The following is a 23,830-nucleotide window of genomic DNA, read 5'->3' on the forward strand; positions in this document are numbered from 1 at the left end:
CAAAAATAACTTTGTACTGGGGAGAACCCCAAAATGGTTTGAGGACTGGGGTACCCACAATGCATTATAACGGGAACGTTGTGACGTCATGTTGTTGCGCAAGAACTGCACGACCCAACAAGAAGCCTGTGGGTGGTGGTCGGTTCGTTCAGCCTTTTTATAGTAAAAGCAACTGAACTAACTAGCACGCTAATTTGGATTAGCCCTACCCAAAATCAGTTAATTAAGCCCAGGTAAGCACCATTTCGCAAGCTTTTGGGAGCTAGCTGCTACTAGCCAGCTAAGGGCATGCTAACGAAGCTGAGCTAGAACAAGTAACGTTAAGATGGTTCAACGTTAGCGTAGCGAAATTGCCAATAGCTTATAGTGAATTGTAATAAAACAGCAAGTAAACGTTCGCTAACTAGAAGTTTTGATACAATAATACAGTGCATTCAGATAGCGTAGACCCCTTGACTTTTCCCAAATCTTATTACGTTACAGCCTTATTCTAAAATTGATGAAATTGTACCCCGCCCCCAATTCTACACAGAATACCCCATAATGACAAAGCCAAAGGGAAAAAAATGATTTTTGCAAATGTGTAGAGAATACAAACTGAAATATCACATTTTACATAGGTATTCAGACCCTTTACTCAGTACTTTGTTGAAGCACCATGACTCTACAAGCTTGGCACACCTGTATTTGGAGAGTTTCTCCCATTCTTCACTGCCGATTCTCTCAAGTGCTGTCAGGTTGGATGGGGAGCATCGCCTCAGACATTTGCAGGTCTCCAGAGATGTTCAATTCCGTGCCACTCAAGGATATTCAGAGACTTGTCCCATTTCTCCCGTTGTCTTGGACTGCCGATCCTCTCAAGTGCTGTTGGAAGGTGAACCTTTGCCCCAGTCTGAGGTCCTGCACTCTGAAGCAGGTTTTCATTAAGTATCTCTCTGTACTTTGCTACGTTCATCTTTCCCCCGATCTGCTGAACAACATCCCCACAGCATGAAGCTGCCACCACCAAGCTTCACCGTAGGGATGGTGCCAGATTTTCTCCAGATGTGACGCTTCGCATTCGGGCCAAAGAGTTCGAGTTTGGTTTCATCAGACCAGAGAATCTTGTTTCCCATGGTCTGAGAGTCCTTTAGGTGCCTTTTTGGCAAACTCAAAGTACCTTTTACTGAGGAGTGGCTTCCATCTGGCTACTCTAGTATAAAGGCCTGATTGGGGAAGTGCTGCAGAGATGGTTGTCCTACTGGAAGGTTCTCCCATCTCCACAGAGAAACACGAGCTATGTCAGAGTAAACATCTTGTTCTTGGTCACCACGCCGTCCATTCTCCCCCGATTTCTCAGCTTGGCTGGGCGGCCAGCTCTAGGAAGAGTCTTGGTGGTTCCAAACTTCTTCCATTTAAGAATTGATTGTTCTTCGGAACCTTCAATGTTGCGGAGATTTTTTTTGTACCCTTCCCCAGACCTGTGCCTCGACACAATCCTGTCTCGGAGCTCTACGGACAATTCCTTCGTTCGCATGGCTTGGTTTTTGCTCTGACATCCACTGTCAGCTGGAGGACCTTATATAGACAGGTGTGTGTCTTTCCAAACCATGTCCAATCAATTGAATTTAACACAGGTGGACTTCAATCAAGTTGTAGAAACATCTCAAGGATGATCAATGAAAACAGGATGCACCTGAGATCAATTTCGAGTCTCATAGCAAAGGGTCTGAATACTTATGTAAATAAGGTATAATTGTTTTTTTATTTTTAATACATTTGCACCTCCCAATAGTCATTATTTTCCACAGAACTTGTTGATTATCCCTTACATAATGCACACTCTAGAATGCTCTTCAAGCCAATCGGGAGTATTCAACAATGCTAGCGAAAATGTTCTAGATATCTAGTTGGCTAGACATGATTTGTGTCATGCCGTAACTAGCTAGCCTGCGTTAGCGAACAGTAGCTAGCTAGATGGCCGAGGAGAACAGATGTGTGGAGACTGGCTGCTAGCCAGTTAGCTTCCACTAAACCTTCCAGGGCATGACACAAATCATGTCCAGCCAACTAGATATCTAGAACATTTTCGCTCGGTAGCTAACGCTGTCTAACTAGCTATGCGTGTTTTATGGTGACTGAAAGAGTCAAACCAGTAACTTTACCACAGTGTTGGTTTTGTACTTCCTAGACTGATGTACATCACATCATTAATGTGTTGTGCAGTTGAGAAACCCGGCTATAAAATAAGCAGTAATACGTGTATGATGGCTACCTGATATGAGAATGTGTCTAACTGAATCCTGCTACTGTTTGGCTTCCCTCCTGTCCCCTCCAGGAGATTTGTAGAGGCCAGACTGGCTATGTCTGAGCCCTAAGGCACAGCAGAGCATCCCAACTGGACCACTACAAGTAAGACCTGCTAGTAGTAAGCCCATATCTAACCAGGGCTTGGGTCAGGTCCAATGCAATTCAGTCTATTCAGAGAGTAAATAGCAATTCAGTTTCAATTCCTCTCTAAATAGAAATTAAATGGACCCAATCCATGGTCTAATGTGGATCTTATATTCTGCTATTTGTTTATTTTTAAATGTTTTATTTAACCTTTATTTAAGTAGGCAATTCTGTTAAGAACAAATTACTATTTACAATGACGGCCTACCAAAAGACAAAAGGCCTCCTGCGGGGACAGGGGCTGGGAATAAAAATATAGGACCAAACACACATCACGACAAGAGACACTACAGCACTACATAAAAAGATCTCTAAGACAACAACATAGTGTGGCTATGTATTTTTCCCTGTCAACATTGTGAGTTGCAGCCCAGTTTAATTCACTCACACGCTGCAGAGGGTTGATCAATTGAGACAAAAGCCATTGTGTCCCTTATTAAAGAGAGGAAATTAAATGACTGTGACCAGTTCTGAGAGCTGACCGTCTCCCTCTCCCCTACAGTGCAGTGAACCAAATGGGTCATTGTGTCTTTCTGTTCCTGCTGCTACAGACCCTGCAGACATTGGCCGAAGGTAGACATGAAGTATATCTACCGCACTCTCTCATATGGCCATTTGTTTTGCATGTGTGTTAACTCTCTCCCCTTCTTCTCTCTCTCTATTAGATGGCCAGTTGCTGTGCGTGTGTGAGGGCAGCGGCTGCCTCAACTCCCCCGAGTGCGAGGGCTCTCAGTGCTACTCGTCGGTGGCGGTCAGTAGCCATGGGGCCGTAGTAACACGGGGCTGCCTGCAGGGATCAGAGAAGACCCGTTTGATCTGTTCTACGGCCTCCTCCCTCAGCCATGCCCTGCTCTGCTGCTCCAGCTTCATGTGCAACCGCAATACTACCGCCAGCTCACTACTGCCCCTCCTCGCTACAGGCGGGAACTGCACCCTTTAAACTACGTTTAAGAAAAGCAAAGACTTAGGCTTGTTTCATGGCATGCTGGGTCCAGTTATAGTGATGTAACATTTTCTCTCTCCCTCTTCTGCCTTTCTCTCCCTCCAGCTCCAGAAGAAGAGCCTGTGAGGTATCGTGTGGAGACCCTGGCCCTGTTTGTATTGGGTCCAGTAGTGATCCTTACCCTCCTGTCAGTCCTATCTGTGTTGGGCTGCAGGAGGCTGCACCACGGCAGGCTGCAGCGACTACAGGAGTTTGACCCAGAACAGGATGCGATTGACGGACTCATCACCTCTAATGTTGGGGACAGCACTCTGGCTGTAAGAAGAAAAGACTTGATGAGTTTGTTTGTTTGCGTGTATTTTATAGAGATGACCCTGATGACCTCTGTCTCTCTCCCACTTCTCTCTCTAGGAGCTGTTGGACCACTCCTGTACATCAGGCAGTGGTTCAGGCCTGCCCTTCCTGGTCCAGAGAACTGTGGCCAGACAGATCAGCCTGATGGAGTGTGTAGGTACGTAGAAACGCAACAATTAGATCAATGGGAAATTATGTAAATCTATCACTAGCCACTTTAAACAATGCTACCTTATATAATGTTACTTACCCTACATTATTCATCTCATATGCATACGTATATACTGTACTCTACATCATCGACTGCATCCTTATGTAATACATGTATCACTAGCCACTTTAACTATGCCACTTTGTTTACTTTGTCTACATACTCATATGTATATACTGTACTCGATACCATCTACTGTATGCTGCTCTGTACCATCACTCATTCATATATCCTTATGTACATATTCTTTATCCCCTTACACTGTGTATAAGACAGTAGTTTTGGAATTGTTAGTTAGATTACTTGTTGGTTATCACTGCATTGTCGGAACTAGAAGCACAAGCATTTCGCTACACTCGCATTAACATCTGCTAACCATGTGTATGTGACAAATAAAATTTGATTTGAACCTAATGGCGTGTGTAGGTACATAGAATCACAACACATACAACAGACAAACGCATACAGTGGGGCAAAAAAAGTATTTAGTCAGTCACCAATTGTGCAAGTTCTCCCACTTAAAAAGATGAGAGAGGCCTGTACATTTCATCATAGGTACACTTCAACCATGACAGACAAAATTAGAAAAAAATATCCAGAAAATCACATTGTAGGATTTTGAATGAATTTATTTGCAAATTATGGTGGAAATAAGTATTTGGTCACCTACAAACAAGCAAGATTTCTGGCTCTCACAGACCTGTAATTTATTCTTTAAGAGGCTCCTCTGTCCTCCACTCGTTACCTGTATTAATGGCATCTGTTTGAACTTGTTATCAGTATAAAAGACAACCTCAAACAGTCACACTCCAAACTCCACTATGGCCAAGACCAAGGGGCTGTCAAAGGACACCAGAAACAAAATTGTAGACCTGCACTAGACTGGGAAGACTGAATCTGCAATAGGTAAGCAGCTTGGTTTGAAGAAATCAACTGTGGGAGCAATTATTAGGAAATGGAAGACATACAAGACCACTGATAATCTCCCTCGATCTGTGGGGCTCCACGCAAGATCTCACCCCGTGGGGTCAAAATGATCACAAGAACGGTGAGCAAAAATCCCAGAACCACACGGGGGGACCTAGTGAATGACCTGCAGAGAGCTGGGACTAAAGTAACAAAGCCTACCATCAGTAACACACTACGCCACCAGGGACTCAAATCCTGCAGTGCCAGACGTGTCCCCCTGCTTAAGCCAGTATATGTCCAGGCCCGTCTGACGTTTGCTAGAGAGCATTTGGATGATCCAGAAGAAGATTGGAAGAATGTCATATGGTCAGATGAAACCAAAATATAATTTTTTTGGTAAAAACTCAACTCGTCGTGTTTGGAGGACAAAGAATGCTGAGTTGCATCCAAAGAACACCATACCTACTGTGAAGCATGGGGGTGGAAACATCATGCTTTGGGACTGTTTTTCTGCAAAGGGACCAGGACGACTGATCCGTGTAAAGGAAAGAATGAATGGGGCCATGTATCGTGAGATTTTGAGTGAAAACGTCCTTCCATCAGCAAAGGCATTGAAGATGAAACGTGGCTGGGTCTTTCAGCATGACAATGATCCCAAACACACCGCCCGGGCAACGAAGGAGTGGCTTCGTAAGAAGCATTTCAAGGTCCTGGAGTGCCTAGCCAGTCTCCAGATCTCAACCCCATAGAAAATCTTTGGAAGGAGTTGAAAGTCTGTGTTGCCCAGCAACAGCCCCAAAACATCACTGCTCTAGAGGAGATCTGCATGGAGGAATGGGCCAAAATACCAGCAACAGTGTGTGAAAACCTTTTGAAGACTTACAGAAAACGTTTGCCAACAAAGGGTATATAACAAAGTATTGAGATTAACAAAAGTTTTTGACCAAATACTTATTTTCCACCATAATTTGCAAATAAATTCATTAAAAATCCTACAATGTGATTTTTTTTCTCATTTTGTCTGTCATAGTTGAAGTGTACCTATGATAAATACAGGCCTCTCATCTTTTTAAGTGGGAGAACTTGCACAATTGGTGGCTGACTAAATACTTTTTTGCCCCACTGTATAACAGAAATGTAAACATGGGTTTTGTAACGAATGAGGTCTCTCTCCCCATGTCTTTAGGGAAGGGGCGTTATGGAGAAGTCTGGAGGGGTCAGTGGCAGGGGGAGAACGTGGCTGTGAAAATCTTTTCCTCCCGGGACGAGAGGTCATGGTTCAGGGAGACTGAGATCTACAACACAGTGCTGCTGAGACACGAGAACATACTGGGTGAGTAGGAGTCCATCTCTCTCTCTAACCCACATCCAGCTCCCACATGCTGTATTGGACACAAGCACACAACAGCATATTGAACAATGTTAAGATATGAAATGGTAATATTCAAATAATATTTAAAATGGTCAGCGTTCTCCCCAAATAATGTAAGAGGGGTGGTCTTATCATATACAGGGCCTTCGGAAAGTATTCAGACCCCTTGACCTTTTCCACATTGTTACTTTACAGCCGTATTCTAAAATGGATTAAGTCATTTTCCCCCCTCAATCTACACACAACACCCCATAATGACAAAGCAAAAACAGGTTTGTAGAAATGTTTTCACACAAAAAAAAGTCAGGTTGGATAGGGAGCGTCGCTGCACAGCTATTTTCAGTTATTTTTGTATCCCAGATCTGTGCCTCGACACAATCCTGTCTCGGAGCTCTACAGACAATTCCTTCGACCTCATGGCTTGGTTTTTGCTTTGACATCCACTGTCAACTATGGGACCTTATATAGACAGGTGTGTGCCTTTCCGAATCATGTCCAATTAATTGAATTTAACACAGGTGGTCTCCCAAGTTGTAGAAAGATCTCAAGGATGATCAATGAAAACAGGATGCACCTGAGCTCAATTTCAAGTCTCATAGCAAAGGGTCTAAATATGTATGTATATAATTATCTTATTTATACATTTGCAAAAATGTCTTAGCCTGTTTTCGCCTTGTCATTATTGGGTATTGTGTGTAGAATCCAATTTAGAATCAGGCTGTAACGTAACAAAATGTGGAAAAAGTCAAGGGGTCTGAATACTTTCCGAATGGCCTGTAAGACCATTACAGGTGTTAAAAAATCTCCCGCCGTACTCAGCAGCAGCACCTTGTTAAAAATTCCCGGGGAGAACCCGATGGTAATATTAAAATAATAGTTATTAGTTAAGATATTTGACCTCTGTTTCCTTCCAGGCTTCATGGCGTCAGATATGACGTCTCGTAACTCCAGCACCCAGCTCTGGCTTATCACACATTACCATGACAACGGCTCGCTCTACGACTACCTCCAGAGGGTTCCCGTGGAGACGGGGGAGGGCCTAGCGATGGCGACGTCGGTGGCGTGCGGTTTGGTGCACCTGCACACGGAGATCTTCGGCACCGAGGGGAAGCCGGCCATCGCTCATCGAGACCTGAAGAGCAAGAATATACTGGTGACCAAGGAGCTACGTTGTTGTATAGCTGATCTGGGTCAGTAGTGTGTGTGTGTGTGTCTGAGTGTCTGTCTTTACATGCTACTAATTAGCGTCGGTACTTAAATCCAATGTGAAAGAAATATGTCAGAGATTGATAGATGCAGAGCCATATAACAAAAAATAAACAGGTCACCCAGTCACACACAGTCGCCATTTTGTGCCAGTACTGACCAGTTTCTCTCCTCTCCCCCTGTTCCCTACAGGCCTGGCAGTAACCCACTCCCAGTCAGACAACCAGCTGGATGTAGGAAACAACCCCAAGGTGGGCACCAAGCGCTACATGGCTCCTGAGGTGTTGGATGAGTCCATCCAGACAGACTGTTTTGATGCCTATAAGAGAGTGGACATCTGGGCCTTCGGTCTGGTGCTGTGGGAGATCGCTAGTAGAACCTACAGCAACGGTGACGACTAATAATGTTTTTATTACCTAAAATAGTTCAGAAACCTCTGACCTCAAGTGGCTTCCTCTCCTCGTCACCTTTCATTCACCTAGCCCCTGTAACCCTTGACCCTAACACTAGATGTCTTCTTACCTCTGTGATTAGGTATTGTGGAGGAGTACAAGCCTCCGTTCTATGACCAGGTGCCTAACGACCCCAGCTTTGAGGACATGAGGAAGATGGTGTGTGTGGAGCAACAACGACCGTTCATCCCCAACCGCTGGTTCTCCGACCCTGTGAGTATGACCACTACATGACCGTTAAATGACCACACACACTGATACCATGACCTTAACGGTAACACTACATTAAGGTAATCCGTTCTCAGGTTTCTGTGTTTCAAACCCTGTCTTCTTGCGTATCAACTTACAATGACCCTCTCCTCTTTCTCTGTCTCCCTATCTTTTTCTCCCCCCCCCACCCTCTCCCTCTAGACCCTGTGTGCCCTGGTGAAACTGATGAAGGAGTGTTGGTACCAGAACCCCTCTGCTCGCCTCACAGCCCTGCGCATCAAAAAGACCCTGAACAAGATCCATAGCTCCCTGGAGAAAGGAAAGAAGTTGTGAGGAGAGGAAAGGGAGGACTACTGCCAGAGGAGAGATAGAAGGCAGGAGAGTAGAGATGCCAGATCAGATGGACACAGCTGCTGCTACTGAACATGAATGTTGATATCCTTATTGGCTGAATGCTGAACTGAACTACCTGGTCACTCCGTGTGAGAGATGGTGTTACCGTAGCCTTACCCTGCTTTAAAGGCCTGTACACGCTGCAGGGGTCAAGGCTGGGGCTCAGACCCTCTACACACACGCACTTCTGCCCATTTGTCGTTTCAATGTTCAGCCAATCATATTATGTTGCTCTACTCAGACAATCAGATGTGTATTCCAATGTAGCTACACACATGAACGAACACACACACAATCTTGAGTTCAGTTACACAGGAACAGAGCCAATAGGATCAAATGAACACTGTGGTTGTGAACTCTATATTAAAATATTTATGTAGTGTGCTTTATGTGTAGGGTGGGACTATGATGATTTGTAATGTTATGATTAGGTGTTCGGGAGTTGGTCTTGGTAAGGGAAAACTGATTACATTACAAGGAAACTTTATGTACCCATGTAAATGCAGTTTTGTGGCTGGTAAGACATTGTGTATTTACAAAGGAAGTCAGGAGACATGCCTCTCCACATGCTTTGAATTGTGAGCTGTGAATGCATTACAGTTATAAATATTGGAACCACATACTGATTCAGTATTGTATGCTTTGTAGAATTCTATCCAGTGCTCTTGATTTACTTCACACCTGCGCCATGTTGGCAGAGTTTTCACCTTGACTGGTTTCAGAAGTGAAACTCTCCCAACCCATAGTGCAGGGCCGGCTCTAGCCTTTGAGGCCCTAAGCCAGATTTGGTTCTGGGGCCCCCCACCTTGCGACAAAACATTTTATTGGCCCCCCTCTTTACAGAGGAGAGAATGTTTTTTTTATGTGATTTTCCTGTGTTCTATATATTTCCACAGTATGAGGTAGGAATAATACTGTGAACATAAATGCCCTTAAAGTGTAGTAGCTGTTTGGAATTTCAGCCTGTTTTGGTGGAAGTTTCAGCCTTCCATGGTGACATCACCATGTGGTAAATGAGTTAATAGACCAATAAAGAGTTCCAAACCTCTCCCAATAACACTTTTACTTTTCCACTCAGACAGTGCTATAAAGTTGTTTTGCTTTAGAAAGTGCTCTTGCTTAGAAGCTATTTTTGACCATTTTAATTAAACAATCACAGGTACTTAAAGGGATCTTTCTGTATTTTACCAATGAAGCCCTTTATCTCCCTCCCCAGAGTTGGATACCATTTGTATGTCTCTGCAACCCGTATGAAGTCAGTTGGAGGTTGTCAATGCTAACTAGTCTAAGGTACTAGCAGGTGCTAATTCTGGCTAGCAATCGCACTAATGCTCGTTAATAACTGCCTTCAAACGGCACGTAGACACACATGGCATCCACGAGTTCATCTGACTACGGGGAAGTAGAAAAGGTCTGGAATTGTATTCTGTAAGTCACTCTGGATACTAAGTCGCTTTTTGTCATTTAGCATCTGCTGGATGTCATGTTCATATGATATATTTTAATTTTACTAGGCAAGTCAGTTAAGAACTAATTCTTATTTTCAATGACGGCCTAGGAACAGTGGGTTAACTGCCTGTTCAGGGGCAGAACGACAGATTTGTACCTTGTCAGCTCAGGGATTCAAACTTGCAACCTTTTGGTTACTAGACCAACGCTCTAACCACTATGACAAACAAATGACAAACAAATCAATGGGGCCCCCCTGCATGTGCCCTGTCGGTATTTGGTTTAGATAGCTGGCTAGACTAGCTGACATGGTTAATTGAGTGACTGTCAGCGACTGACATAAGAGAGACTGCTGTTGCACACCAACATTTCTAAATTGCAGCTGGTATATTCTACTATTCTTACTCTCAATAGTAAATTGAGACCCGGCTGAGTTCCTGTTTTGGGGGGGATCCTGGAGGCCCTTACTGCCCACTCATGTAATTTATGCCTGGAACCGGCCCTGCCAGAGTGTCAGGCAAGTTTAATCACATGTACCTAATGATTCTGCTCAGCCAGGACTTTACCTGATCGGGATTAGTGGACAGGATCGCCAACGCATAGGAAACAGACTGGTTCCTTTTGAGAGAATGTTTTACAGGAAAAGCCAGGATTAAATCAGACCCGCAGTAGCCTGGTTAGTTGAAAAACACGTTGCTCCTTTTGGGGGTCGGAGGTGTAACTGACTGGATTGAATTCTGACCTTAAATTTGTAAGGAATTTATTTGTAATAAGGTTGTACTAGTACCGAGGTTTTTAACCTTGAGCCCCTCTATAAGACTCTGTAAAGTGATCTGTTTTCACACTGGTACTGAAGTTAACAGGAGTCGCTCAATTAAGGTTCCAGGCGGAAGTTTCCCCTAACCACAGATCTATAATCAGATTACCATACTATCCACATCCTAACCGTAACCACTACGGGGATGACATATCAGACCCTGTATCAGGCAACTTCTATCTACTCAAGGAGGTCAAGAGAGAAAATGTGTTTTAAAGACAGATTAGTGTATTTCTAGGGGCTGGATTAGATCCGTATCGCGGAAGATCCATGTTAGAGCTCGATTGAAATTTAAAGGTAACGTTCCTGAGTTCTCGGGAGACAATATTCACGGTAAACACCATTGTCTCACGTCAGATGGCGTCAGCACTCCGCGTCGCTTGTCCATCAACCAATATCAGTGCATGCCGAATCGTCTCCCTACCTGACGTAAAACAATGCGGTAAACGCTGCATATGTCGACTCAATCGGAAATGACCTTCACATTTTAACGCGGATCTTCCACTACACGGAATTAATCCAGCCCTTATTCAGAGGGCAGCTAACGAATGTGATTGGTTACGTTAAAGCAAGCAATATGAATGGAATTAGAAAAACAACCACTGAGATTTGAACATCAGGGAATCAACAAGATCAGAACGTGACCTTGTGGTCCCTGTACCTAGTCCATTGCGCCACTAGGGGGAGCCATCAGTCTTTTTACTGCACATATATAACGCTGTTCAGTAAAGTCTGTCAGAATGACAGTAGATTGGGAATGTGATTGGTTAAGTATGTTGGGTTAGTGAACTGAAACCACACTGGGATTCGAACTAGTGACCTTGTGTGTCAAAACTAATTCTGTACACCCTCCACCGCTCCCAAGTGGCGCAGCGGTCTAAGGTACTGCATCTCAGTGCTAGAGGCGTCACTACAGACACTTTGGTTGGAATCCAGGCTGTATCACAACCGGCCGTGACTAGGAGTCCTATAGGGGGGCGCACAATTGGTCCAGCGTCGTCCGGGTTTGGCCGGCATTGTAAATAAGAATTTGTTCTTAACTTACTTGCCTGGTTAAATAAAGGCTGAATAACATTAATTGTTTTAACACCTAACAAGCCTTTCTTTATTTGACATTCACCTGTTGCTGCAAACTCTGCCTACATCCAACCAATCACATTTATTCTGCCCTCAGAACAAGATCGAAAAAGGAGAACTCCACTGAGCTTTTAACATCAGAGGGCCAGGTGCAGCCACCATATTGCTTATAGTGTATGGGATAAGGGTCAATTTGGAATTGGGCATCTATGGGTCCTTTTGGGGAAACAAGCATGCACAATTATTTACATAAAAAGAACCAACCAACCATCTAGCTTTTAGAGATTCAGTATTCATTCACAAAATGAGCTTATGTTGTTGCTGTACATTTGAAGAAGAAAAAAAAAATATTATATATAAAAAAATATATATATATATTTGACATGTAATAAAACTATCTGCACTGTTACCAAACACCATCTGCTGCCTTCAATTCTGGTGGTAAAATAATAAACTGATTAGGTAAAACAATTATAATCTGCTCTATTTACAATGAATGTACACAGATTATACTTACATTAGAAGTTGATCAGACACTTGTACAATGAGAGAACTATGGCCACGGTTATCAGACTGTTCTACTGGGGCCTCATCAGTGCAGGGTAGAGTTGCGTATCAGAGGTAGTTCACTAGGGCCGGGATTCAATCCGATAGCGGATTTGGACAATGCGCCACTTAAGGTAATTTCCGATTGAGCAGACATATGCAGGGTATACTGTGAACGTGATCTCTGTGAACTCGTAAACATTGCCTTTAAAACGTGCACTGCCGACAAAGTGAGATCCTAGCCTAGACAAGCCTTACAGTACAGTACAACAATAACACCCTACCAGAGACCTGGGCCCAGATTCACAAAATACTTCTTATGCAAAAAAGTAAGACATTTCTTGTTAAGAAGGTTTTGTGAAACTGGGCCCTGGAGTCAACAGTGGAGGTGGTCTGAGTCTGTAGTCTGGAGGGGGGTTTTGGTCAGGGTTCATTGAGTTCATCGGGTATGGTCGTGCAGGGTGAAAGGTCAACTGGTAGTGTCTTATGAGAGTTGAGTGAAGGTCAGGTCAGGTGTTTAAGTTAATCAGGGAAGGAGCAATATGGTCATTGCAGGTCGTCCGGCAGGGTCTTATAAGGGTTGAGAATGCCTTTGGGATCTAACATGGTTTTAATGTTCCCCATCAGAGCGACAGCCAGGCTGGCTTTACTGTAGTAAATATAGTTCCTCTTCTTCAGGCCCAGGCCGTGCTCTGCGCTGATGCTGCCCTGGAAACGGGCCGTCCACTCATAGACAAAGGGTTCGATGGACGCCAGGAGGTCGGGATCTTTGGTAGGAGAGGTGATGTTGAGGTGGAGGTTACCATCACCTGGTGGGAGGAGAGGACACACACAGTCAGGCATGCACACACACACACACGTGTCCGTATCCCACAGTCTTACCAACGTGTCCGTATCCCACCACACTCTTGGCTCTGTCTCCTAGGTGTTCTCTCATATCTGTGACCAGCTGGTAGATCCGTTCCACAGGAAGTGAGATGTCGTATTTATATGTGAAACCATCATGAGTTAAAGCCTCTGTTACCCGCTCACGCAGTGACCAGAGAGCCTAAACACACACAGGAACACACACACAGGAACACACACACAGGAACACACACACAGGAACACATACACACAGGAACACACACACAGGAACACATACACACAGGAACACACACACAGGAACACACACACAGGAACACACACACAGGAACACACACACAGGAACACACACACAGGAACACACACACAGGAACACACACACAGGAAAACACACACAGGAACACACACACAGGAAAAACACACAGGAACACACACACAGGAACACATACACACAGGAACACACACACAGGAACACACACACAGGAAACACACACAGGAAAACACACACAGGAAAACACATTGATGCAACATGTCTTGCATCCTCAAATGTTTTATCATTCTTTTTAATGATTCTCTTTAATTTGATATCAACATATTCATAAATGAAAGTCACCTTGATTTTGGCCTCCTCCGTTGCTACAGTCCCGTCGATAACCTGGGATGATGTCATGGCCTCCTCCAGAAACTGGTGCAACTTCTCCTCATCGTGGGTGGGGTTAGAGCCGGACGTTTCTATGACGATGTAGAACGGACAGTCTGCAGAACAAAGCAAGAAATAGATTAGAGGCTTTGAACCAATCAGAGTTAGAATTACTCAAACAAACAATTACTAGAACGTTCAAAAGCATTAGAAAATCTGTGTGCTGTGTGTGTGTGTGTGTGTACCTGTGATGGGGTTAGCCAGTTTCAGGTGTGTGTTCAGCAGTCTCATACACTCTCTGTCCAGGAACTCAAAGGCTGAGAGGATCTCTCCCAGCATGCCTCTACACAGCTGGAAGGTCTGCAGCAGCTGCTCAAAACTTTCACAGCCTGGACACACACACACGATCATATCATCACATTAAATTGTCATGGCGATCATCTCACAGAAGAAACACATCACATGCGTCATATATTGGACTGCGTGAGAGTGTGTAAACACAAATCAGTCAAAAGGAGGATGCATTTGTGACATCAGATGATCACCAGTTACAAGGTCATGAGGGGTCATGTCACACCCACCCAGGAAGGCCACGTTGACGGCTTTAGGTTTCCGTGGACACAGGATGGTTACGGCGGTGATGACCCCCAGTGTGCCCTCTGACCCGATGAACAGCTGTTTGAGGTCATATCCTGTGTTGTCCTTCCTCAGGCTGGCTAGGCAGTCTAGGACCCTCCCGTCTGCTAGCACCTACACACAAATACACACACAGAGTATTGGTGCTGTCCTTTATAGTTAGTTGAATTTCAAAAGGCATAGTCCCCTGCCCCCCCCTCCCCTACTGACCACCTCTAGTCCTAATACTGTCCCTCGTAGGGATCCGTAGCGTAGCAGCCTCAGTCCTCCAGCGTTAGTGGACACGTTGCCTCCTACATGGCAGCTTCCCTTTGCCCCCAGGTCCAGAGGCATGATGTAGTCCCTGTCCTCTAGGTAAAGAGACAGGTTCTCCAACACACAACCTGCTTGGCACGACAGAATACCTAGCAGGAGAGGAAGAGAGAGAGAGAGAGAAAGAGAGAGAAAGAGAAAGAGAAAGAGAAAGAGAAAGAGAGAGAGAGAGAGAGATGAGTCTGGCTCAACTGGATTGGACTGTAAAACACTAGGGCAAAACTTTGAGAATTGGAACAGGAAATTTGATGAACTGACCAATGAATAGTGACAGTAACCCTAGAGTTACTGACGATACTGACCGGAGACAGAGTCGAAGTTGAGGACATTGTTCATGAGAGCGGTAGAGAGGATGATCTCATCATAGACAGGAACACTGCCTCCCACCAGCCCTGTGTTACCACCCTGAGGACTCACTGCCAGGTTACGACTGTTACAGTACCTACAGGAGAATCACAACACAACATTAGAACACAGGTACACTGCCTGCTTCCAGTCATGTAACTAGAAGACTGGAGAATAATACCCAAGGATCTGAGAAACTTCCTCTGTAGTCTGGGGCCTCAGCAGAACCTCACTGAAACCTGCACAGACAGAGAGAGGAGATCAACACATCAACTCAATACAACAATAACATAAACAGTTCCTAACAACCCTACAGAGGAGACAAAGATAGCAAGCTCTTTCCTCCACAATCTCCCTCCTCTGACCTATCTTTCTACATTTGAGTTATTTAGCAGACACTCTTATCCACAGTGACTTAAAGTAGTGAGTGCATACATTTTCATATTTGTTTGTACTATTTGTTTCTCTCGCTCTCTCCCCCTCCCCTCTCTTTCTTTCTCACCTCTCACTGACTTGAGCCAGTCCACATTACTGGCCTCCAGTATATCTGGGTCAGTGATGGTCCTGCCTGGTATTATCTTGCTGAAGAAGGCCATGTCCTCTGGAGTTACCCTGGAGAAAGGCCTCCTCTCTGGGGCAGCTGTGGGTGACGGGGTGGGTCTCTCTTCCCCAGCATGGAGCTCCCGACAGCGGACGCCACAAGACACGGGCCTGGGTGTCTGGAGCAGGCCGCTGCTAAAGCCTGGGGGTAAAGTTCTGACTACGGCTGGAGGTGAGGCAGTGCTGAGGGGACTCATCCACCTGAGAGCAGTCCTCAGACGCAACCTTCTGTGGAAGAGACCAGCCATGGCTGGGGAGAGAGCGGATGCCTGGAGTGGATGGAGAGGGATACTTAGTTACATTGCAAAGTGTATTATGTGGATGTTTTACATGCACTGACTTTAATTTAAGTTTGACAAATTATTCCTGCAGAACTAAAACCAATCATATAACTACACAATTTAATGTTGTAAATCTAACCACAATCTAATGGTTTTAACACACACACACTACAGTAAGCTAGTGCCATGCAACAATGCCATGCTTCCCATTGTTAACCCACGTGGTGCAGCGATCTAAGGCACTGCATTTCAGTGCTTGAGGAGTCACTACAGACACCCTGGTTCGAATCCAGGCTGTATCACGTCTTGCCGTGATTGGGAGTCCCATAGGGCGGCGCACAATTGGCCCAGCGTCGTCCGGGTTTTGGCCGGTGTAGGCCGTCATTGTAAATAAGAATTTGTTCTTAACTGACTTGCCTAGTTAATTAAAGGTTAAATAAAAAACTATATTTCGTTAACATACTGTACCTGTCACTGTAGTGTTTGTGCTTTTCTTAAATTCTTAGAATGTGCACCATTCTCATTAGATGGACGACGTTTTCCTTGAAAGCAACAGCACTGCAACTTTACACGTCAACCACCGAAAAATACAAGATGTGGATATAGCAAGCTAAAAAATGTTAACGTTACTTCGTATAACGTTTGCTACCAACCAGTCGGGGAACGTTGTTGGATGCACGTGTCTCTATTAATGTCGTATAATGTCGCAAATATAGCTATCTGTCACAAAGTTCAAGGGCAGATTAAACTACAACGTCAAGATTGTTGTGGTCAATATATTGTTTACATCCGGGACAGCTAGCTAGGAACCTAGTACCTAAGAACAAGGAGCTGAAAACACAGTTCTGGGGAGGTGCAACACAAAAAGGGTATTTCCGGTTTTGAATCAAATAAAAGCACAATAAAAGCTTATGTCTGATAAAAACGCTCCTAAAACGTTAGAATAATATTTTGTTTTATTATATAACATTTCAATGGCCACTGTTCTATGAATGATATCTGGGTATAACAAAACAAATAATAACAAAGGGAAGCTTTTATTTTATCAGCAGTTCATCTTCTGAATTTGATAATAAATGAGTCTCACTAGGCAGACAAGGTTGGGTTGCATACCTCCCGTAATGTTAACAATGTTCCATTGCCCTAGGTCTGGGATTGCCTAGACTAATACATCATTTTAAGAAAGTATGATCAACTGTAGAAATAGGAACTCATACCGTGCCCTCCTGAATTATTGTCACCTCAGGTAAATATGAACAAAAAAGGCTGTGAGAAAATGTCATTGTTGTTTATCAGCTTGATCTTACATTCAAAATATTATATGAATATAACCTTTAACGAGGTTAAAATAGTTTTAAAAATATATTATTTTATTCACAATAATTGTCACCCTTGCATTTAGTACTTTGTGCACCCTCCCTTTGCCAAGATAACAGCTCTGAGTCATCTCATATAATGTTTGATGAGGTGGGAGAACACACTCTCCCTTTGCCAAGATAACAGCTCCGAATAATCTCATATAATGTTTGATGAGGTGGGAGAACACACCCTCCCTTTGCCAAGATAACAGCTCCGAGTCATCTCATATAATGTTTGATGAGGTGGGAGAACACACCCTCTCTTTGCCAAGATAACAGCTCCGAGTCATCTCATATAATGTTTGATGAGGTGGGAGAACACACTCTCCCTTTGCCAAGATAACAGCTCCGAATAATCTCATATAATGTTTGATGAGGTGGGAGAACACACCCTCCCTTTGCCAAGATAACAGCTCTGAGTCATCTCATATAATGTTTGGTGAGGTGGGAGAACACACCCTCCCTTTGCCAAGATAACAGCTCCGAATAATCTCATATAATGTTTGATGAGGTGGGAGAACACACCCTCCCTTTGCCAAGATAACAGCTCTGAGTCATCTCATATAATGTTTGATGAGGTGGGAGAACACACCCTCCCTTTGCCAAGATAACAGCTCTGAGTCATCTCATATAATGTTTGATGAGGTGGGAGAACACACCCTCCCTTTGCCAAGATAACAGCTCTGAGTCATCTCCTATAATGTTTGATGAGGTGGGAGAACACACCCTCCCTTTGCCAAGATAACAGCTCTGAGTCATCTCATATAATGTTTGATGAGGTGGGAGAACACACCCTCCCTTTGCCAAGATAACAGCTCAGAGTCATCTCATATAATGTTTGATGAGGTGGGAGAACACACCCTCCCGTTGCCAAGATAACAGCTCCGAGTCATCTCATATAATGTTTGATGAGGTGGGAGAACACATCCTCCCTTTGCCAAGATAACAGCTCCGAGTCATCTCATATAATGTTTGATGAGGTGGGAGAACACACCCTCCCGTTGCCAAGATAACAGCTCCGAGTCATCTCATATAATGTTTGATGAGGTGGGAGAACACATCCTCCCTTTGCCAAGATAACAGCTCTGAGTCATCTCATATAATGTTTGATGAGGTGGGAGAACACACCCTCCCTTTGCCAAGATAACAGCTCCGAATCATCTCATTTAATGTTTGATGAGGTGGGAGAACACACCCACCCTTTGCCAAGATAACAGCTCAGAGTCATCTCATATAATGTTTGATGAGGTGGGAGAACACACCCTCCCTTTGCCAAGATAACAGCTCTGAGTCATCTCATATAATGTTTGATGAGGTGGGAGAACACACTCTCCCTTTGCCAAGATAACAGCTCCGAATAATCTCATATAATGTTTGATGAGGTGGGAGAACACACCCTCCCTTTGTCAAGATAACAGCTCCGAGTCATCTCATATAATGTTTGATGAGGTGGGAGAACACACCCTCTCTTTGCCAAGATAACAGCTCCGAGTCATCTCATATAATGTTTGATGAGGTGGGAGAACACACTCTCCCTTTGCCAAGATAACAGCTCCGAATAATCTCATATAATGTTTGATGAGGTGGGAGAACACACCCTCCCTTTGCCAAGATAACAGCTCTGAGTCATCTCATATAATGTTTGGTGAGGTGGGAGAACACACCCTCCCTTTGCCAAGATAACAGCTCCGAATAATCTCATATAATGTTTGATGAGGTGGGAGAACACACCCTCCCTTTGCCAAGATAACAGCTCTGAGTCATCTCATATAATGTTTGATGAGGTGGGAGAACACACCCTCCCTTTGCCAAGATAACAGCTCTGAGTCATCTCATATAATGTTTGATGAGGTGGGAGAACACACCCTACCTTTGCCAAGATAACAGCTCTGAGTCATCTCATATAATGTTTGATGAGGTGGGAGAACACACCCTCCCTTTGCCAAGATAACAGCTCTGAGTCATCTCCTATAATGTTTGATGAGGTGGGAGAACACACCCTCCCTTTGCCAAGATAACAGCTCTGAGTCATCTCATATAATGTTTGATGAGGTGGGAGAACACACCCTCCCGTTGCCAAGATAACAGCTCTGAGTCATCTCATATAATGTTTGATGAGGTGGGAGAACACACCCTCCCTTTGCCAAGATAACAGCTCCGAGTCATCTCATATAATGTTTGATGAGGTGGGAGAACACATCCTCCCTTTGCCAAGATAACAGCTCCGAGTCATCTCATATAATGTTTGATGAGGTGGGAGAACACACCCTCCCTTTGCCAAGATAACAGCTCAGAGTCATCTCATATAATGTTTGATGAGGTGGGAGAACACACCCTCCCTTTGCCAAGATAACAGCTCAGAGTCATCTCCTATAATGTTTGATGAGGTGGGAGAACACACCCTCCCTTTGCCAAGATAACAGCTCCGAGTCATCTCATATAATGGTTGATGAGGTGGGAGAACACACCCTCCCTTTGCCAAGATAACAGCTCTGAGTCATCTCATATAATGTTTGATGAGGTGGGAGAACACATAGGAAGAGAACGGTTTTGAGACCATTCCTCTATGCAAACCCTCTCCAGATCCTTCAGAGTCCTTGGTCCTTGCTTGTGGACTCTCCTCTTCAGCTCACCCCACAGTTTTTTCAATGGGGTTTATGTCAGGGGACTGGGATGGCCACTGCAAATGCTTGATTCTGTGGTCAGTGAACCATTTTCGTGTGGATTTTGAGGTATGCTTTGGATTATTGTCCAGCTCGAAGATTCAACAACGACCTAGTTTTAGCCTCCTGGAACAAGTAAAATCTTCTTGTACTTGATGGAGTCTATGATGCCATGTAACCTAACAAGGTTCCCATGGCATTTGGAAGTAAAAGAGTGTGGATGAGGTTATGTTCTGCATGGCCATGACACTTTTTACACCAAACACACATCTGGTCTCATCAGATCATAGAAACTGTTTCCAATCATAGTTCCAATTGCATTTAGCAAACTCCAGCCGCTTACGTTTGTGGTTTGGAGACAGCAGAGGCTTTCTTCTGGCAACCCTTCCAAATAACTTCTTGGCATGGAGGTGGTGTCTAATTGTAGTTTTAGAGACTTGATGACCCCAAGATGTAACCAAATTCTGCAATTCTCCAACTATGATCCTTGGAGATGTTTTGTTGCCACTTAAACCATCCTTCTCACTGTGCGTTGGGGGCAAAATACACTGGCGTCCTCTTCCAGGAAGGTTCATCACAGCTCCAGGTGTTTTACATTTCTTAAGTATTGCCCTATTAGTGGAGATGGGCATTTTCAGACGTGTAGCTCTCTACATTACCCCAGACGACAGTAGTTCATTTGACAATGGAAGAGAGCTCATGAGATTTGTTTTAGAATTTTCTCTACCTATCCCAAATGTATAAGCACTGGTAATGGCTCTACCATTCCCTCTGATAGGCTATGTTGGCCATATTACACCTATATCTCCATGCACGCCTATGAAATACTTTCAAGATGTAGGAGTGTTTAGTGCAAATACTGTGTTATACAGTATGCCTTGCAGTCGAGGGATTTTTACGGTACGCATGCTGGTAGAGAAATAAGATGTGCTGGATGGGTAATTATCTAGGCCTGAAACGTTTGATTGATGAGTAGGTTAAATCAAATCAAATGTTATTTGTCACATGCGCAGAATACAACCTTACAGTGAAATGCGTACTTACTTAGCCCTTAACCAACAATGCTTTAAGAAGTTTTAAGGGAAAAAAAGTGTAGAAAAGTGCAGGGGACACCGGTTAGTCGAAGTAATTGAGGTAATATGTACATGTAGGTAGAGTTAAAGTGACTATGCATAGATAATAAACAGAGAGTAGCATCAGTGTTAAAGAGGGGTCTGGGTAGCCCATTTATTAGCTGCTCAGGAGTCATATGGCTTGGGGGTAGATGCTGACGGCTGTCCCTGAATTCTTGCATTCTAGTTCAATAGATGATGAATTGAGGAAATCAATATAAGCTGACTATAGAACCTGCCAACAGTGCCTATTGTTAAAAACATGTCTGAAAATGTTCTTATCCATGTTGATCTAGCCAATCAGACAACCTTTATTGCTAAAGAGCATCAGACATTCCTCCATTCATTCTCTATCATATTCCCCTCTATCAAATTCCTCTCTATCATATTCATCTTCTATCATATTCCTCTCCATCATATTCCTCTCCATCATATTCCTTTCCATCTATAAAATTCCTCTCTATCATTTTACCCTCTATCATATTCCTCTCTATCGTATTCCCCTCTATCATATTCATCTCTGTCATATTCATCTCTATCAATTTCCTCTCTTACAAACTCCGGTCTACCCTCCATCTACTCCCCCTCCCTTTCCGTCCTCCTCATCTCAGTGCAGCTCCGCTCCATCGGGTAGATTTGGAATTCAACATTTTAACAGTGCAACACTCCCCAGATTTGTGAAATGTAAACTTTGTGTGTTTATACTGTGTTATACAGTATGCCTTGACAAAAATCAAACAGAAAGTAAACCTTTTTTATAGATTTTTTATTGCATTTTTCATTGCATGCAAAAATACAGTATCCCGCCCTGTTCTCTCTCTCTAATACCCAGTCTACTCATCCATCTTCAAGCTTTCATCCTTTCCCTGCTCTTCTATCACCCTCTCAGTTCCACCTCCAGCTGGCTCCCTCTTTTTCTTCTTCTCTAGTCTCTTCCTCTCCTCTTTCCTCCTCTTTTCTCTCTTCTTCTCCTCCTTTTCTTGAATCTTTCTCTCCATCTCCAAGAACTCAGCTTGAGCTTTCTCTCTCTTTTTCAGCTCCTCAGAACACTTCTTCTCTTTCTTAATCCTGTCTTTCATCATGTCATTATGTATCTTCATCAGCCCCTCTAACCTCTTTTTCTCTGCCTTTTCCTTCTCTTTTCTTTCCTTCTCTCTCTTTTTCTGTTCTAACTTCTCCCTCTTTTTCTCAGCCTTCATGACTTTCTTCTGCTCTTTCTCTCTCTCATTCATCTCTTTCTTCTCCCTCTTTTTGTTCTCATCCTCCTTGTTTTTCTTCTCCTTTCTCTCTTTCTCGTCATCTTTCAACTTCTTATGCAGATTCTTATTTTTCTCTTTTCCCTTCATCTTCATAAATGGGATTTTCTGCATGTGGTTCATGACCAGAAAGCCCACTCTTCCAAGGATGGTCTCTGCTCTCTCGGATGAAGCCATCCCATTGGAGCTCTTGGAATGGGCACAGTCCGCCCCACGCTTCAATCCCTCCCTCTGTCTCACCTCCTCCTTGACGCTCCTCTCTTCACTCTCAGTTTCAAGGCCTATCCAATAATCCTGAAAGGAAGACATTGACTCTAGATGTAATATTGTTCCAATGTGTCACATTCAATACACATTTGAGTGATCGACATACAATGATGACCTCATGGGGCACACAATTTGGAGGACAGTAATTAAGGTCCCTTGTTTTTTTGTATTCCCATTATTATTTTAAATACCCATAGATGTTCTTCCTGGGTCCATACTAAAAGTAATACAAATGTTAACTCTAGTGAGGGGTGATGTTTCATACTATGAGCAAAGAGCAGCAAGGTTGGGGTCAATTCCAGTCAATTCAAGAAGAACTCTAAAATTCCAATTCTCTTAAATGCTTTGAATTGAAATGGAACTGACCCCCATACCTGTAAAGTAGTAGTGTAAAATAGGACACCTACCTTTGCCTCTTCCAGGGTCCAGGTCCTGGGTTCATCATTGCGTGTTGCCAGAGTTAAGTTAACATCTGAGTCCGGTTGGTGAGCGTGAGGGCAGAGATCCACCTCTTCACTAGGGCCCTTCACTTTCTGCTCTGGCTCCTTGTGGTCCTTGTCATGGATGCATCCCAGGATTGGAGAAATTGCTCGGACAGGGCTTTTATCACCTGTGGATGCAACTGCACTTGCCTCGGTGTCAACTGAGCACTCTGTGTTGTCCTCAACTGTCTCCTCTGGTAGTTGGTGGTCGTTGTTGTTGTGGATGCATGGCAGAACTGAAGGACTTTTATCTTCCCAAGTGTAAATGGCAACAGTTGCTTCTTTGTCTACTGAGAACTCTGTGTTGTCCTCAACTTTCTCCCATAGCTGTTTGTGGTCAATGCTGTGGGTGCAGGGCAGCCTTAGAGGCAGTGCTGCGGGTGCAGGAAGACTCTTATCAGCTGAAAACTCCTCTTGGAGGACAGCGGACACGGAAGCGGCAGATTCACTGGCGACTGGACACTTGTTGGTTCCCTCTACTGCCTCCTCTGGCAGTTTGTAGTCAATGCCAAAGACAGGTGGCAGACTTGGAGGCAGCATTGGGACAGGCCATTTAGCTGTTGATCTGTCCACTCCATCAACAGTAGCTGTGCCTGAAGTGTTCTCTGTAGCACCTGAGACCTCATAGGCATCCTCTACTGT

The 23,830-nt window shown here is 44.0% G+C and overlaps 2 protein-coding genes across 2 annotated transcripts; one reads left to right on the top strand and one right to left on the bottom strand.

Annotated features, from left to right (window-relative positions):
* The first annotated feature begins 86 nt into the window (after positions 1–86).
* Positions 87–9,531, top strand: LOC124007775 (activin receptor type-1-like). The gene is made up of 11 exons (XM_046318524.1): positions 87–233; positions 2,318–2,391; positions 2,936–3,006; positions 3,099–3,353; positions 3,482–3,693; positions 3,788–3,887; positions 6,037–6,183; positions 7,137–7,412; positions 7,621–7,818; positions 7,963–8,093; positions 8,292–9,531. The coding sequence occupies exons 3-11, from the start codon at positions 2,949–2,951 to the stop codon at positions 8,421–8,423; spliced, it is 1,509 nt and encodes a 502-aa protein (XP_046174480.1). The 5' UTR covers positions 87–233; positions 2,318–2,391; positions 2,936–2,948; the 3' UTR covers positions 8,424–9,531.
* Positions 9,532–9,610: 79 nt separating this feature from the next.
* Positions 9,611–16,849, bottom strand: d2hgdh (D-2-hydroxyglutarate dehydrogenase). Its single transcript, XM_046318523.1, has 10 exons — positions 16,519–16,849; positions 15,672–16,038; positions 15,351–15,408; positions 15,127–15,266; positions 14,723–14,916; positions 14,458–14,626; positions 14,122–14,265; positions 13,850–13,992; positions 13,255–13,420; positions 9,611–13,181 (listed from the first exon to the last, which is right to left on the bottom strand). Exons 2-10 carry the CDS (start codon positions 16,015–16,017, stop codon positions 12,919–12,921), a joined length of 1,623 nt encoding a protein of 540 aa, XP_046174479.1. The 5' UTR covers positions 16,018–16,038; positions 16,519–16,849; the 3' UTR covers positions 9,611–12,918.
* Between the last annotated feature and the right edge of the window lie 6,981 nt (positions 16,850–23,830).

Source organism: Oncorhynchus gorbuscha, linkage group LG21 (genome assembly GCF_021184085.1).
Source record: "Oncorhynchus gorbuscha isolate QuinsamMale2020 ecotype Even-year linkage group LG21, OgorEven_v1.0, whole genome shotgun sequence".
Classification (NCBI taxonomy): domain Eukaryota; kingdom Metazoa; phylum Chordata; class Actinopteri; order Salmoniformes; family Salmonidae; genus Oncorhynchus; species Oncorhynchus gorbuscha.